Genomic DNA, 17,822 nt, shown 5'->3' on the forward strand with positions numbered 1-17,822 from the left:
GGTCTGATCTGTCTAAGTAAATCACCTTGGGGTGCACCTGTGTTGCTTAGGAGAAAGGACAACACCTGGAGAATGTGTATAGATTACAAGAGATTGAACAAGCTGACAATTAAGAACCGTTATCCTCTCCTTAGATTAGATGACCTTATTGAGTGGTTAGCCGGAGCGAAGTATTTCACAAAGATAGATTTACGTACTGGCTATCACTAGATATGTATTCATGAAGGGCATATTGAAAGAACCGCCTTTTGGACTAGGTATGGCCATTACGAGTTTCTGGTATTACCTTTTGGGTTAACCAATGCACCAGCCACTTTCCAGCAAATGATGAACGATCTTTTTCGTGATTATTTGGAAAAATTTATGGTTGTGTTCTTGGATGATATTTTAATATATAGTCGTACTCTTGAGGATCACGTTAGATAGAGTTGGATTGAGCATTGAGTATGACCGAGTTCAGAAGGTTCTGGCCTGGCCTATACCGCAGACAGTGAAACAACTTCGTTCTTTTCTCGGTTTTGTTGTTTTTCTTCAAAAATGTGTGCAGGAGTACTCTCAGCTCACATTGCCGATGACGGACTTGTTGAAAGGTCGTGGACGTAAGTTGAATCAGCCTATCACTTGGAATAACGATCTGGATATGGCCTTCAGACTTTTGAAAGATAAAGTGAAGGAAGCACCTATGTTAGCTTTACTCGATCCTAGTCGGTCTTATGTTCTTGAAACTGATGCCAGTGACTATGCAATCGGGGCTGCTCTATTTCAAGATGGTAGACCTGTTGCTTTCGAAAGTAAAAAGCTAGACGACACTCAATTTCGTTGGCCAACCCTTGAGAAGGAGCTTTATGCTCTCATTCATGCTCTCAAGGTTTGGAGACATTATTTATATGGCTCCAAGTTTGTGGTATTGATTGATCATCAGTCAATAAAGTATGTGTGTGATGCAGATGATTTGAGAGGAAGGAAAGCTCGATGGACTGAATTAATGTAAGATTTTGATTTTGAGATTCGTTATCGAAAAGGGTACCGAGATCTTATTTCAAACATTGAGAGGGCTTTGTAGAACTGATAGTTATTTTGGTCCATTTTGGCAGAAGATCGAGGACAGGAGCTCATTGATTGACCAAGACTCGATGATTGAGCAACCTACCATTCAAGCTGCAGGAGGTCAGTGGATGATTCAGAATGTTTTACTATTCCGTAATGACAAAATTTGTGTACCACAGATCCCAGGCATTAGGTCTAAGATTCTTAAGGAATGTCACGACGCCCCTTCTGCTGGACACCCTGGGGTACACAGGACATTATCGTTAGTGAAACACACTTTTTTGGCCAACGATGAAAGAGTATGTAGAAGATTATGTCCTCAAGTGTCAAGTTTGTCAAGCAAATAAAGCTGAACGCTTTAGACAGGCTGGGCTGTTGCATCCTTTGCAAATCCCAGGTAATAAATGGGAAAGTATTTCCATGGATTTTATTACTGGATTGCCAAGAACAAGTCAAGGCCACGACATCTAGTTAGCTCAGCTCGTGGCTCGGTGGAAACAGCCAAGACTTTTGGGCTTGCCCACGGTTGTCAAGGTTGGGAGATGAGTCAGGCCGGCACTCCCTTTATGTTTGTTTGGTTTGTTTGCAGGTTTCGAGTCTTGTACCAGGAGCGTTCTAGGAGGAGATGCTATGGGGATTTTACATAGTCTCCCTTTTCACATCTGCTGTAGCCGCCTTTCTACACACGAGAGCCACTCCATGACTGCTAGACGGGATTGTTCCACAGAACAGTTGGTATAATGAGGAATGCCGAAAGACCCCTGCCCACTTGTAAGAGATTGCTCGGAGCTCTATCACTCACCAACAGGAACGAGTGATCTTCCAGCGCCTTATGCGGAGGAAGAAGCGTGCCTATTGAGCAAGAGCTATACCAGCTGTTTTTGGGACGAGAGTGCAAGTAGGCCTAGAGGCTCTTCTAGGATCGTTGCGCATTGACTCCGGTTACCTCGCCCGACAGTTGGCATACCTATGCCGCGTCCCTTTACCATGTCCTTGGACAACCACCTCTCCCTCACCCACCTGAGCCTCGCCCCCCCCCCCCCCCCCCCCCCCAATTCCTCCTCCTTCCACTTGAGTATGGTTAGAGATGCTGTAACTATTTGGTCCTCCATGCTCTTTTCACATAATAAAACTCATGCCCGGACACATGGACAGGATGATGAACACATGGAAGCAGGGTTCTTAAAGTTGGAATGGGAAAAAGCACTTGTCTGGGTCAAAAGGCAAGAAAAAGTAAAAGTCAAACTTTGTTGATCAAAAAGTCGAGGACATCGTTGGAAAGAGCTCGTTGAACTGAGTCAAAAAGTATGAGCCGCTTTTTCAAAAAGTAGCTCTAGGGCCAAAAAGCAAGGCCCTGAAGTTAAAACCAAGAACTTTGCTTATTATTAAAATAAAAGCAAAAGCCAAGTGGTAAAAACAAAAGCAAAGCATCATAAAAGCAAGCCTCCCCTCATGTATTTAAAGAACCAAGCACTCTCTTGGTGGAGCATTGAAGAATTCTTGGAGAACTCCCTGGGAAAAACAAGAACACCATCAACCTTCTTGTGTGTTACTTCCATAGCCACCTTGGAAGACTACCACCAGCGCTTAGCCCAACAACCCCCCCTTGAGCCGACGATCTGCCCCCACTGCCCATAACCGCTCCCCGCCGCCGGCATTGCCGCCACACAGAACCGCCCGCGTGCCGCCGGCGTCGCTGCCACACAGAACCGCTTGCCGCTGTTGCCGTCGCCCAGAGCCGCTCGCCGCTGGCATCGCCGCCACCCAGAACCGCCCGCCGCCCCCGCCCATAACCGCCGCCCTCGCTTGCCACCGGCGTCGCTGCCACTCCAGAACCAGTTTTTCGCCACTTGCTGCCAGCACCTCTGTCACTCCAGAGCTGGGGTTTTTACCTCCTGTTTGTTGGATTTTCTGTCATCTTTTGGTTGCCCGTTTACTCCTTCACCACCAACTATTGGCTAGCACTTCCATTCAGCCACCTTCTTTGGGAGGGAAGTTGCTTCCATTTGAAGAACCGGCACCTCCTTCTTTATTAGTGAAAAGATTGGATTGGGAAGCAAGAGCTTTTTGTGGATACTTGAGAACATCAGTTGGATTCTTCGGATATCGGTACTAGCCCGGTTTAAGTCTTTTGTGGGTCATCCTGGTGGTGACCTCGACATCAACTATCTTGTGCCTCGACATCGACTTCGACCCGATCTTGACATCGACATTTTGTTTGACATTGTATTCATTTGTTGTATTGGTCCTGTATTGGTCCTGGCTTGGAAAAGCCCATGGATTGTTTCTGAAATAAATTCCTAAAGAGGGGGTGGGGCCTTGTTCCCCGCTCAGTGTGGTGTACTGTGTTCGGCGTTGCCTAGAGCCACCGCCGGCGTTGAACCGCCCGTCGCCACCCAGAGCTGCCGCCGCCTCCACACAGAATCGCCTGCCGCCGCCCAGAACCGCCTGTCGATGCCACTCCAGAACTAGTTTTTTGCCACTTGTCGCCAGAACCTCCGCCGCTCCAAAGCCGGGTTTTTTACCTCCTGTTTGCTGGATTTTCTGTCATCTTTTGGTTGCTTGTTTACTCCTTCACCACCAACTATTGGCTAGCATTTTCATTCAGCCACCTTCTTTGGGAGGGAAGTTGCTTCCATTTGAAGAACCGCCACACCCTTCTTTATTAGTGAAAAGATTGGATTGGGAAGCAAGAGCTTTTTGTGGATACTTGAGAACATCAGTTGGATTCTTTGGATATCGGTACTAGCCCGGTGTAAGTCTTTTGTGGGTCATCCTTGTGGTGAGCTTGACATCAACTATCTTGTGCCTCGACATCGACTTCGACCCGATCTTGACATCGACATTTTTTTTGACATTGTATTCATTTGTTGTATTGGTCCTTGTTTGGAAAAGCCCGTGGATTGTTTCTGAAATAAATTCCTAAAGAGGGGGCGGGGCTTGCTCCCCGCTTAGTGTGGTGTACCGTGTAAATGACCAATTCCCATCTCTCTCTCCCTTGTCTTTCTCTATCTCTCATATACGTGGTTGCATACTGCACGCTGCGTTGGGCTTACAGATGCCATTGACAGGATGTAGAATGGGAGAGCATAGGATCATGGTGTGTTGCTTACCGAGCATTTCTCCCATGCCAAGGATGTGTTGGCTCCACTTTTGGTTCATATGTTTAACAGGGCAGTATGCGAGGGTTTTGCCGACAGTTGGTCCTCCAATACCATTGTGCCTATTTTGAAGGCGGGTGATCCCATCGACCCCGTAAACTACAGGACTAATATGATTGGTCACAGATTAGCCAAAGTTTATGGATCGATCTTGGAGCACGAGCTCAGCAGATGGGCCGAGGAGCAGAGACTCAGAGTACTAGGGTAGGCAGGTTTTCGGAAAGAACACTCCACACTGGATCACATTTTCGCATTACAGGGCATCATTGAGGAGGGAAGAGCTCATGGGCATCACATATATTGTTGCTTTGTGGATTCCCGCAAGGCGTTTTGACACTGTTGCACGGGACAGATTGATGAGGAGATTGCAGGATATGGGAATACCAGCAGATATGCTTTGGGGGATCCTCACACTGTACGAGTCCGTCGCTAGTAGAGTTCGGGCCGTAGGGGGGTGACTCAGATGTCATACATAGCACTATTGGAGTGAAACATGGCAGCCCTCTATCTCCTGCTCTCTTTGTGCTATACATTGATGAGGTATCTGACTACATCGATAAACAGGGAGGACTAAGAAGCACAGTTGGTAGGAGTCTTGATACGTATCTTATTGTATGCAGATGACATTGTCCTTATCTCTGATTCATCAGAGGCGCTGCAGAGGCACTTGGATGCATTACGGGCTTTTTGCGAGGATTGGGACCTCGTGGTGAACCTTGGGAAGACCAAGGTTATGATTTTTAACACATCCCCACAATGGGTAGGTAGATCCGCACCTCAGTTTACATATTGTGGGCAGCCCGTGGAGTATGTGGCTTCTTATGTATATCTTGGGATCACTTTTGGTGGGCCTCAGTTCTCCATGCGGAAGGAAGCCGAAACCAGATTGATGCGAGGGTATGCAGTGTGGGCTCACTTGAGAGGCATAGCTCACAGATACAGTTTTAGGAACCGAGGACGAAGGTTTGGCTGTTTGACACATTAGTCATAGCTGCATTATTGTATGGAGCTCCCATTTGGGGTCCGAGTTTATACCATAGGAGGAGATGGAGAAGGGAGTCAGCTGTGAAAGATACAGGAGAGGTATATGATGGATGGAGAGGCCACTAGTCATGATGATCTTGCACATGATCAGGAGTAAGCCTTTAGTGCCACATGAGATTGTGTGAGCGGAGATGGGGGTTGCCCCTATCGTGACAGAGGCTCTTTTCTAAATAGTGAAGTATTTTGGCACAGATTATGGGAGCTCCCGCTAGATAGTTATCCCCGGCTTGCCCTAGAGTCCTCGAGACAGTTGGCACTTGATAGAGACATGCAGTGTTGGTATGCACAGGTGAGCACTTGGTTTGGTATGCATGGCATGCAGATGGGGGCACTCCCACCGTTTCAGTACAGCATGGAGGCCCCTTCCTTTGCTCTCAGCCGCACAGAAGTGAATAGGGTGATCAAGAAGGACATTGTGAGATTGGATACTCAGAGGACTTGGCATCCACCCCTCCAACCCCTAGGGACGAAGATGGCTTTCTACAGAGATCATCTTCTTCACATGACAGAGGACGGCTTCATCATACGCTCGCACTACATGGATACACATCTCTCATTCAGGGTGTGGTTTGCTATTGGACAGACCCGCACCTCATCCCACCAGTTGAGAGTTGAGAAAGCCAGATATGGGCCGAGAGTAGCTACACCAGAGGACAGGACATGCCAGCTTTGCCAAACAGAGGTAGAGGCAGAGACAGAGGCTCATTATAAATGGAGATGCCCAGTATACTATGAGATCAGGGGGAGGTTCCACTGCCACTTCCGAGAGGGATTTGGACCACTCTCTAGTATTAAACCAGGGATACTTGGGGCTCTTTCTTCTGGAGCTCCATAGACACAGGGAATCCCTACTGTGGCCCAGGTCAGTTGCAACCGCCTGAGGACCGCCTGAGGACCAGCACAGAGAGCTATCACTGACTTCTTCTAGACTAGAGCCTCGAGAGCAAATCCACTGATTGCTCCTGACCTCTAGGTTGATGTAGGAGCCCGGTCGAGAGGAGTGACATTAGGCAGAGCCACCGAGCTATGCAAAGCCCGGCGCTCCCGACATAGTGGCCACCACCCACGCTCACATCACCTCAAGAGGATCAAAGCCATCATTTCCCACCATGGGAGGACTTTCTTCCCCCTGTCAGCCTCACTACATTGGGTACCATGTTGTAGTGTCCTATGCGAGATATTCTTGGTTGATGAGAGTGCTTGAGGCTCTGTGTGTTTTTTTTTTTCATGGATATTTTCTTATAGTTTTACTTTCAGGACCATGATGATGTATTCCATGGACATGATGTAACATTTTGGTCTCACAAGTCATTTTTCCACCTACAAGCTTTAGCTCCTTGTGATACACAATCTGCACAGGTTGTAACACCTCTTCCAGCTCATCGACTTCAAGCGAATCTTCCATAACTAGATCTCTAGGCTTCGGTCCCACGTATTTGCACAAGAGGCTTACATGAAATGCATTGTGTATCCTCTAATGATTCGGCAAAGCCAACCGAAAAGCCACTTCATTGATTTGCTGCATGACTTTGAGTGGTGTGTAATACCTAGTTGAGCGCTTAGGGCACCCTCTTTTCCAAGCCTCTTTGTAAGTTTGGCTTTCTCGAATTTCCGTAATACCCAATCATCTACTTTGATTTTTAATTACCTTCGATGCTTATCTCAGCCTTTTTATGCTTCTCTCCAGAGAACGCGCAAATGGCTGTCCGCACCTCAAAGGCAATATCAAGGTTCCTGACAACTTCATTGGCGACAAAGATCTCATCTTTTGTACGAAGGATGGGTCGCAATATCACTTTGCCATACATGATCTCAAATGGGGCCTTTCCTGTAGAAGCATGCATTGTGTTATATGCAAATTCCACAAGTGGCAAATACTTCTCCCAAGAACTTTTCTGATCGGCCACATATCATTTAAGCAAATCTAACATGGCTGAATTTGCAGCTTCACTTTGTCCATTCGTTTGAGGATGATAATATTATGATGAAAAATTCAGCTTAGTTGGTGCCCATATTGTCAAAATTAGCTCTCCAAAAGAGACTCATTGTCCTGGGATCTCTATCCCCCACAATTGAATTCCATGATGCTTGAATACTTCTGACAAAGATTTTGACCATATGCTCAGCTTTTATGGTCTTTTTTTTTTTTTCCATGAAAAGATCCTTTCATTAGTTATAAAAAGAAAAAAGCCCAATGGGCTACAAACCCTCTCCTGCTCATAAGAAGGCAGAGCAGAGATCCAATCAAGGCAGCTAGGGAGACTCTCCCTAGGTGCAGAAAAGTACAAATAACTGAGAGGCTATATCATAACATGCTCATAGCCTCTGCAAAGAAAAGAAAAAGGAACGGAGCGAGAGGGCATCCCTGACGGACTGATCTAGTCAACTCAAAACTCGGCCCCCGTCCTCCTGCCATCAACACCAGGCTAGCAGCTGTCGAATATAGAGCCGCCACCCCTCGAATCCAGTCTGGCTTAAAACCCAGGCGAAGCATAGTGCCCTCCAGAAAAACCTTGTCGACTCTATCGTATCCTGTCTGGGTAGCATGAATCAAATCCCCAAGGAAGGGCTGGATCCTCAAACTCAAGGCCTTGGCTAGGACCTTGTAGACAGTATTGAGGATCGTAATAGGCCTCCACTGTCGAATATCATCTGACACTCCCTCCCCCTTGGGGATAAGAAAGATCAAGCCCTCTGAAAAACTCTGTGGCATCACCCCAGTGTCCAAAACATGCTGAAAACACCTGCGGAGGCTTGGCCGCAAAAGGTCCCAATAGCGCATAAAAAGGGCAGGCGTCAATCCATCCTCCCTAGGGCAACTATGACGCGGGAGGGCCCTCAAAGCCTCACCAAGCTCCTCTTGTGATAGGGGCTCGCCCAAAGCTGTGCGCATACGTTCTGTGACCCTCCTCTGCACATGGGCCCACACAGTCTGTCTGCAAGCATCACGTGCCTTCGTGGTTGGCTCCGTTGAAAGCAGGTCTCTGTAGAACTCAGTGGCAATAGCTCTAATCTCCTCGGGCTCAGTGGCTAACGATCCGTCTTGCCTCCTGAGCTGGCGTACTCCTGCTCGAGCATGGCGGGGTTCGGTGATCTCAAAAAACCCCCCAGTCACTCTATCACCAAGCTGAGTCCACTGAGAGGCCTGGCGATGAGTCTCTGCTCCTCTACCTCTCTAACCTCCTGGCGTGCCTGGCTCAGCTGGGACGCCACCCCACTCACATGTAGGCTACTGCTCCTGAAGGCACTGGAGCGAAGCAAGGCTACGTCTCAAGCGACGCTCCCGCTCTCATGTCTCTCCCAGCCGTGTCAAGGCTGTAGCGTGCAAAAAAGAGCTGAGCTCGATGAGCCCCTGGGCACACTGGCCTGCTGCATCTAGGTCAGAGCTGTGGCTATCCTGCCATATCCTCTTAATGTCCTCAAAAAGACTGGGGTCTGTAAATATCCTCTCTGGGATCCTCAACTGCAAGCTGGTCTCCCGTGTCCTCTCCTCGAGTCAAAATAACTAGCGCATGGTCTGAGAAAGAGGTGCCATCGAGAATGCCAACGGAGCCACCACACTCCCCGAACCTGTCGCCCACATAGAAGCGATCAATCCTAGATTAGTCCCTCCCTGCCGGCGATCCGACCGAGAAAAACTAAGACTGTCGTGAGAACGGGAGAAAGCCTCATGCTGCCATGCATCAGTGATCCGCAGTGTCATACAAAATCGCTCCCAAGCTGCAAGCTCCGTGCCGTGCACTGTAACATGACTGCCTCCCACCCTATCGGCCGGGTCCTCAAGCATGTTGAAGTCTCCCCCAACACACCAATGTGCGGCCTCGGGCAATGCATCTGTAACAAGGGTCCAAAACTCTGCTCTGGCACTAGCATGATTGGGCGCATAGACAATGAGCACACCAATGTGCTCATCGTGCATCCTCAGAATAACATACTGCGCTCTACCAGGCACAATGACCTGCCGCCATGCATCCGCAATGACCATACATACTCCTCCCTGCCCACCCAAGGGGCCAAAACCTGCAAACGAAAAAGTGTCCCATCTACCAGGCATCACCGAACCATATCTCCGAATCCTGCTCTCACTCAAATGGTGCTCCTGCATCATCAGAATATCAATACTGCCCCCAACCAGGCATCTCTGAAGTTCCTGCCTCAAGCAACCACGATAACGTATATAGTGTGCACCGCCAAGGCCCTGTACATTCCATGAGATGATCCTCATGGATGACTTGCTGAGGTGGAGGCTGTCTTAGCCATACGGCGGGCCTTCGCAAGCAGCTTGGATGGAGAGTAATCCCTATCCGAGCGACTACGAATCTGCCCACCCGGTGTGCTACAAGAGTCTTGGACCAGGCGCCAGTGGGTGGGTCCCATAGCGACTGCCTCCCGCTCGGAGAAAGAATCCTCATGTTTGCATACATAGCCAGGGTCTCGCGCTAGGTTTGCCACTATGCGAACCACCAAGTGTCGATTCCTGGAGGTATCCGCACTCTCGGTATCAAAGAAATGTGCCAACTCCCAGAGTCGGCCTACCATGTCTATAATCTCCAAGTCGCTCACATGGTGAGAAAACTCAACTGCATGTGTCTGCAAAATACTAAGAGCAAGATCCAGAGTGCCGCAAAGAGGGAAGGAGAAGGCCACCGCTGAATCAAGTGCCTCCTCCCCTCAGGCCGGAAGTATCACCACATGAACTTTGATAGGTGCTGGCTCATGGGGGCCCTCCGCTCCAAATAGGCGTGTAAAGGAGTAGTCGAAAGCCTCTGAGCGCTGTCTAGTGTCGAGACTACTCAACCGATTGCGGCACGAATCGGCATGGTAGGTCTCCTCTGCGGTACACGAGCAAGGTCGGTGCTCAGTGCCCGCCGGACTGCAGGTGAGCGCCAGGGCACTGCCACTGCCTCCGGGGGAGCTGAGACGAGCGGAGGGGGAGGAGGGGGGGGAGAAGGGGGTGGGGAAGGAGACGCTGAAAATGCGGGAGCGGGAACGGGAACGGGAGGAGGCGAGGCGGGAGGGGGGGACGGGAGAGGGGGGGGTGGAGGTGAAGGGGGGGAGCGTTGGCATCTCCTGATCCTCAGTCTGCGCTGGGGTCTCCTCCTGGAGGGGAGCAAAGCTGTTCCTCACTGGAACCCAATGATGCTGAGGCTGTGTCTGCTGCTGCGTCGGTCTCTGCATGCTACTGTGGCTATCTCCCTCTACGGCGCCCCTGTCCAGGCTCCCAATCAGAGGTCTCTGTGGGCTGAGCAGGTGTCCCGGAGGCTGCCTACCGAGCCGCATCTGTGGACGGGCCATCGGAGGTCTGTTGCTGCGGTGAAGGTCGGGGTCTCCTGCAAGGGCAGGCCTTGGCCAGGTGGCCGACCTGCCTGCATGTAAAACACTGGTTCGGGAGCCCCGAAAACGGGAGACTCTCTAATCAATCCATGCCCCCCCTATACTAGGTAACTGAATGACCTTCGGAAGGGAGGAGATGTCAGGAACCAAAACTCTGACCGAAGGAAGGCCAGCTGCTCTAGCCACCACTGAAGCTGCTGCGGGGCCAGTCTCAAGCACCGAGCCCACCAATGATCCTATCCTGGAAAGGAGCGGAAGGTACTCGCGGCGAAGTCCAGGAAAGCAAACTGTGACATGGAATAGGCGCTCTCCCTGCTCGGCCGGTGCTGGGTCGAAACCATGCTGCCAATGTCTGAAGAAGGCCCGAGCGCCCCTGATGTCAAGGGGACTCATGGCTAGGACCTGGGCCACGCTCTGGGCTGTCTCGAACTCAATCTGGTAGTGTCCGTGGCCCAGTAACTGAACGTCCAGGATCTTGCCCACATCTGCAAGAAGGCGGGCCTGGAGAAGATCCCGGATCTCCCCTCTGCTGGGGCGGGTGCCAACTATATGGCAGATGGTGGAATGTACCTGGAGGCGTTCCACCTCTGCGGCGAGGCTCGCTTCCTCTTCTGGCGAAAGAGAAAGCCTGATGGGGGTATCCTCAGGGGTGGGTGAGGGGGCTGCGGAAGAGTCCCTCTGAGGTGAGGTGGGAGGGGCCTCCATTAGAGTCTGAAGTTAAGTCGAGGGCGAAGCGGAGACCGAGGGTCCTGCAAGAACCAAGCTGCACGAAAACGGGGGGAAGCGCGGAGTGGGGAGGGAAAGACCAAACGCGAGGGGGGGAGGGGCGGAGGGGTGGACGACAGAGGAGAGAAAAAGGGGGGGGGGGGGGGGGGATGCGAGGGGAAGCGGGGAGGGAGCGGGAGCGGGCAGCGGGAAGGGCGCGATAGGAGGCGGGAAGGGCGTGAAGGGGGGGGGGGGGGGGGGCGAAAAGGGGGGAGAAGGGCACGAAAGGGGGGCGGGGGGCGCGAAAGGAAGAGGGGGCAGGCGGGCAGGGGCGGGACGCGGAGGGGGGGGCGCGAGCAGGCGGGGACGAAGGAGAGGGCGAAGGCGAGGGCGAGGGCGCGGGCAAAGGCAGGCAGGCGCGGGACGAAGGCGATGGCGAAGGCGGGCAGCAGGGCATAGGGCTCTAGAAGAAATCAAGTTTTATCAGAGGAACACTGAGTTGTTGATAACAAGAGCCCCTTTCGCTCGCACAGTGAAGGAGATTCTCCAACGATATAGAATAGAGTTCCGTGTGCAGGGGATTGCCCTTGAAGCATTACAAGAAGCCTCCGAGGCTTACCTTGTTCGGCTTTTGAAGACACCAACCTCCTTGCAATACATGCAAAGAGAATTACTATATCTGCCAAGGTCATGCAACTAGCTCGGCGCATTCGAGGTGAGCGAGACACGATCTAGAGATCTTAGATGTTAACCTTTGGCTCGAGCAGGGGGGGGGCGAGAGCTTCAGCGAGCAAGAGCACACGAACTTTCTCCTGAGCAAGCAGACTCATTTTCTCTCCTTCGCTTTTATGGTCTTTCTATTAGGCAAGAAGTGGGCTTGCTTGCCAAACTTGTCCACAATGGTCCATATTGCATCATTGCTATACTGTGTATGAGGCAAATCCATGGCAATGCTTTCCTATGGTTGGTTTGGAACTGGCAAAGGCTGAAGCAAACCGGGAGCCTTTTGCATAATGAGGAGCTTGACATTCATCCACACTCTCAATCATTTGAGATGTAGGCAAACTTCATCTGTCTTGCATAATGAGGAGCCTGGCATTCATCCAAAACTTTTTGTCTCATGTTTGAAACTACACATAGGCAGTAAGATAGCCATCTTTCAGTACATACGAGGCGTGTGCATGACCAGCCATTAAATCAGCCCATATATCTGCAAATTCAGCATCCAAACGATACATGTCTCGCATCCCAAATAATTCCTGATGTGAAGTAACTGAAATTGCAGCCACATACGGTTTTCTTGATAGAGCGTTTGCAATCGCATTCTTCTTGCCAGGGGTGTGCAAAATGTGAAAATAAAACATACAGAGGAAATTGGCCATCCTCCTATGCTTCTTTGAAAGCTTGGTTTGCGTCAGGAAATACTGCAAACTTTGGTGATCGGTCTTGATTGTAAATTCAACTCCCAATAAGTAGTATTTTCATACTGGAAGAGCGTAAATTACAACCAATAGCTCTTTCTCATAGATGCCAAAAGAAAGCTCAATATCATGCAACTTTTTGCTCTCATATGCAAAGGCATATCCTCCTTGATTTAGGACAACTCCTATGCAATTGCCACATTTATCACATTCAACAGTAAATGGTTTTTGTAAATCAAGAATCACCAAAACCGGCCCCGATGTAATGACACTCTTGAGCTTAAGAAAAGCATTAATTTCAGATTTTGATCATTTAAACATAGCCCCTTTCTTGGTAAGTTCATGCAATGGCAAGGCCAAGACATAGTGGTTGAGTACTTTAGGTACAGTGCGGTATGGATGTGTACGGTACGAGTACGTAAAGTACGCATCAAGATAAGTACTTTAAGTATATTCACGGTTTTTACTATATATATATATATATAAAAGAAACATCTAACATCCATACTGAGCAATGACCATTGACTACTAAAATAATTAAAAAACGAGCCAAATATGTGTTGTACATTGAACCTCATCTTTGGTACGAAGACCTTATCCGTACGAGGTATGGTACGTATGGAGTGATACGGAAAGTACTGAAGGTACTCATTGGATGAGTACGGGTATGGAATGCAACTATGGGCCAAGATGTACACAAAACAATCTTTTGCGTATCGTTTGGTCTTTATGAGTATTTGGTATGCCTTTCGGTCTCACAAATGCTCTAGCTACCTTTAACCAAATGATAAACTGAATTTTTAGAAATCATTGAGCATTTACAGGTGTCTTTTTCAATGACATTTTAGCTTTTTCGAAGAATGAGGAACGACATAAGACGCACTTGAAAGTGGTCTCTGATGAATTGAGGAAACGTAAGCTTATGACTAATAGCAAAAAGAGTGAATGTTTCCTCTCGAAGATTCACTATCTTGGGCATGCGAATGGATCCTACAAAGATCCAAGCCATTAAGGATTGGCTAGAACTTGAACTTCGTAGTTTCCTTGGGTTATGCTCATATTACAAGATGTTCATATCTCATTTTGATTAGGCATTACTCTCACTTGATGATAACCACTTTTGAGATCAATGCGACTAAAACATGACGAACCATCCAATTTATCCAAGATATCATCAATCCTTGGAATAGGACATCGATTCTTGATGGTTATCTTATTAAGTGCCATGCAAAATGAACCATTCTTCTTCTGCACAAGAAGAATGGGTGAACAAAATGGCGAAGAACTTGGTCACATTAAACCCTTCTCTAAGAGTTTACCAACTTGCCTCATAATCTCTTCTGCACTCACACGATATGCTAGCCTATTAGGAGGTGAACTACTTGGTACCAAATCAATACAGTGATCCTTTGGCCGTTCACTTGGCAATGCATCGACAAAGCAATCTCTATACTCACTTAGAAAATTCAGCCTATCATGAGTAAGAGAATCTACATGTACTTTGCTAGGTTCCACATCATCATGTTCAAGTACGAAGAATCACTCTTTTTCATTGCTTTATTGATTTGTACATGAGACAACAGGGATAGTGTTTGCCAAGCAATACATAACATCCATTAAGAGGTGCAATAAGGAACTTCTCATGGTCAAGGTAACTCTGGATGTATTGAGAGGAGTGACCTTTGCATCCTTTCCAACAAAAGCTAAACATGCATGAATTTCAGTCCCATGTCTCCCACTTCAATCCCCAAGGTGGAAGCCATTTGGATTGAGAAGAAGTTGTTGGTTGAGCAGTCATCAAACATGAATAAGGCGGGCTGATCTTTAAGTTGCCCCCAGCATACTGTTCTATCCTTGCTTACATGTCCTCTATTGCCTTGCACATGGGTACCATACTCACATGCATTTCTTTGCTTGTACATTGACACGATATGTGATCTTTACTATCACATTTAAAGCATTTGCTATCTTACATGTATTGTGTTCTTTTCTGTTGAGATAATCCATCTGTGCTTCTCTTGTTCGATGGCTTCTTGAACATTTTCAGCTTTCGGAGCACTTTCGGCATCCTTGAAGTCCCTTGTTGATGATTGTCCACCCTTTTGCATGCTAAAACAAGCTTTGTGCTTCCCTTTTCCCATGCTTAGGTCAATCTTTGATTGCACCCATTTGACATTGAGTTGCTCGGAAGCTAAAGCTGAATTGATGAGTTGTTATGAAAACCTTTTTTATACTTTTGGGCCTGGCAATGAAACCTTTTTTGTACTTTTGGGCTTAGTGTTTCAAAAACCTTTTTTTATGAAACTCCTGGCTACTATGATGATAGAGTACGCTTTAGTGTAAGGTACGATATTGTACCGTACGGTATGGATCTGTACGTGTCATTTTTTTTTTCCAAATTGGCCTTCCAAGATCTTCCATAGTTACCAATTTTTCAGCCAGGGGTTTTGAACCCAGGACCTCTTGGTCCTAGGGAAACACCTTCACCACTTGAGCTTGGCCGTACGTGGCAATTTTTAAAAACATTTTGGGCCCTAAAAAACCTTAGGACAGCCACCGTCGCCGATTTCAGCCGTCTCCACACGTTGGGGACACCCAAGCAGGTGAGGATACATGCACTTTCTTGTTTGTATTGCACGATACGCACACACTTTTGGTACCAACAACTTAGCAGCGAGAGATGATGATGATGCGGTGCTAGCCGCTGCGGTCACCGCAATTGCAGAGCCAGAGTATGATAGCAAAGGAAACATGTTGACAGATGGAGATCTTGAATCTTCATCTTCTTTATCATGTGATGGTGATGAAGTGGATTGATCATTGAGCGCTCTGCAATGTGGAGTGATAGTGACACTAGTGACTAGAACTATTATTTTTTGGCTTCTCTAGATAGTAAATTGTCTTTTAACTTTTAAATTTTGATTGATTGCTAATAGTATGTAACCCGTGGCATTTGAGTCATGGGTACTGAACGTTTGAGTGATTCCATTTCGTGAAGCCTATTTATGCTTTTGTTTACTGATAGCTCTCATTTTGGTAATTGTGTTGTTCAGAAATGAATTGTTTTTCAAATTTAAAGTCTGCAGTTTTTTTATTCATTTTTCCGTATATATATACACTACAGAGTATATTTTTTAATGTACCTTATGTATTTAACATACCTCGAAGTCTCAACCCGTACTTGAATGCGTACCTTACGTACCTGATTGGTACCGTACCTTACGTACCTTTCCACCTTGGAAAGTGGATATCATCTACATCGACAAAGTAACTGTTTGATATTGTTTTCATCTCATTGGTGTACTTGGAAATCTGGCAGAAATCTGCTCTCAAAGCTTGTAATTAAGAACTCCTTGTTTTCACAATATTATCTCGCCCGCGCATGCCGCGGGGGGGGGGGGGGGGGGGGGGGGGGTGTTCGGCCCTGTTGCCATGTTTTTCGTTTTCATGGTGTTGTGGTCATTTTACAACTATCTTAATCTCATTTATAGTGTCCGAGTTTCCCGCGTTGGCTAACACAATCTGGGTCCCTGAAAATGGGACCAGGCTTCCATGGGTTGACCTTCTCAAAGAAAAGTCCTTTAGAGAGGGCTGAGATAGCAAATGCTGGATTTGCACCCTTGGAACCATCACATTATTGTGATTTCTACATTAGGCCCTTGTTGTCCTATTATGTTGCTATTTCAAACTGGCTAAATGAGTATTATATCTGCAGAGAACATGATGTTATTGCTGTAGTAACATCTGTTTTGCACAGTTGCGATCATGAGACATGCACTGGCGTGATTTTTCATGTCACTTTGTGTTTGTTAATTTGATTTTGTTGCTTTGTTTCGGTTGTCATGCTGCAGAACCATTTTCCTCGAACACTGGAAGTGCTTGTCCTCCATAAACTTTCTCCTCTTGCCGCTGAGTTTATTAACACGAAAATTTGATGAGATGGACAAGATTTTTTCTGAAATTGAACAGTAAGCTTCTCTCTCTTTTAAAAACTTTGCAGTTAGGTTTTAGCAATTTTGTTTAGATTTTGCATATACATGTTTTGCCTTCTCATGAACTAATGTTGGTTGTTACTTCAAATATAAGCTGCTAGTGTACCTTTCCACTAAAAAATATTAGTATGCATCAGGGGAGAGTTTTATAAGGCCTTCTATAGTGTCTTTGAAGATTCAAAGATGGCAATGTCAGCATTACTTGACAGGAAGGAGGCATTTTCAGCTGTGGTATGATCTCTCTCTAACTTATATGTGTGTATCTTTTAACTCTTCCCTCAACCCCCAATGATATCGAGATTGGCAACTTTGATCAAATTGTTTCATGCATGCATGCAGCTTTGTTGAAGGCGGATAAAGCCTCGTAAGTATTCACAGTAGGCTGCATGGGCCAACCAGTTGGGTGTTTATTGGCTAAAGCTAATTGGGCTGCCACTGGCCTTGACCATAGTGACACTTAACAAACCAGCTGGTGGATTGAATTGTGATCTTTAAGGTGTTGTTGTTCATCCTACTTTGGCAACCAGCTGTAATTGTTGTAGCTGTCTATGTTCTTTTTGTTTCAGTAATATACATGTTAGTAGTTCAGGTATTTGCTGCATTCGAGTGATATTTCTTCTGCCGCTTCCCTTTCTTGTCTCAAACATGAACAATAACTACCTTCACAGAGTGAGCTCCACAACAAACCCCCCCCAGCCCCTCGCGCCATTGGCTAGGCTGCCTTGTGCACCAGCTTCCCCTATACCTGCCCCCGCCTCCTTCCCCTTATTATCATTCTTGTTATCCATCTTCTCATGCTCTCCCGCGTCTGCCATGTTTTTTGCTTTCTGCCCTGTCTCCTGCTTCCACTTCTGCCATCTTCTGCCTTCTCCATCGCCTCCTCGGTCCTGCAGCCGCCTCCCCCCTCTTCCCTTTGTCCTCTCCTGCCCAACCGCCCCCCGCCCCCCCGCCCCCCCGGCCCCCTGCGGCAGTTTCCTCCTCCTTCCGTTTGCTATCTCCTGCCCAACCCTGGCGTGCTTTCTCTGACAATTTTTTTCGTCTTCTTACTACCGTTCCCCCGCTGGCCTTCTTTCCCTTCTTTTCTTTTTGTTCCTTCTCATCCTGCAGCTGCTTCAAGT

At 47.8% G+C, this 17,822-nt stretch overlaps 1 protein-coding gene across 1 annotated transcript in view; it reads left to right on the forward strand.

The window, feature by feature from the left end:
* Positions 1 to 17,822, forward strand: part of LOC147615125 (lysine-specific demethylase JMJ31-like) — a 79,857-nt gene that overhangs the window by 37,202 nt on the left and 24,833 nt on the right. Inside the window, 3 exon segments of the mRNA XM_086779112.1 lie at positions 16,564 to 16,626; positions 16,628 to 16,680; positions 16,842 to 16,935. Of these exon segments, the coding sequence (XP_086635238.1) occupies positions 16,564 to 16,626; positions 16,628 to 16,680; positions 16,842 to 16,935 (210 nt within the window).

The sequence above is a fragment of the Cibotium barometz genome, chromosome 40 (genome assembly GCF_041138505.1).
Source record: "Cibotium barometz isolate CiBa-2024 chromosome 40, ASM4113850v1, whole genome shotgun sequence".
Taxonomy (NCBI): domain Eukaryota; kingdom Viridiplantae; phylum Streptophyta; class Polypodiopsida; order Cyatheales; family Cibotiaceae; genus Cibotium; species Cibotium barometz.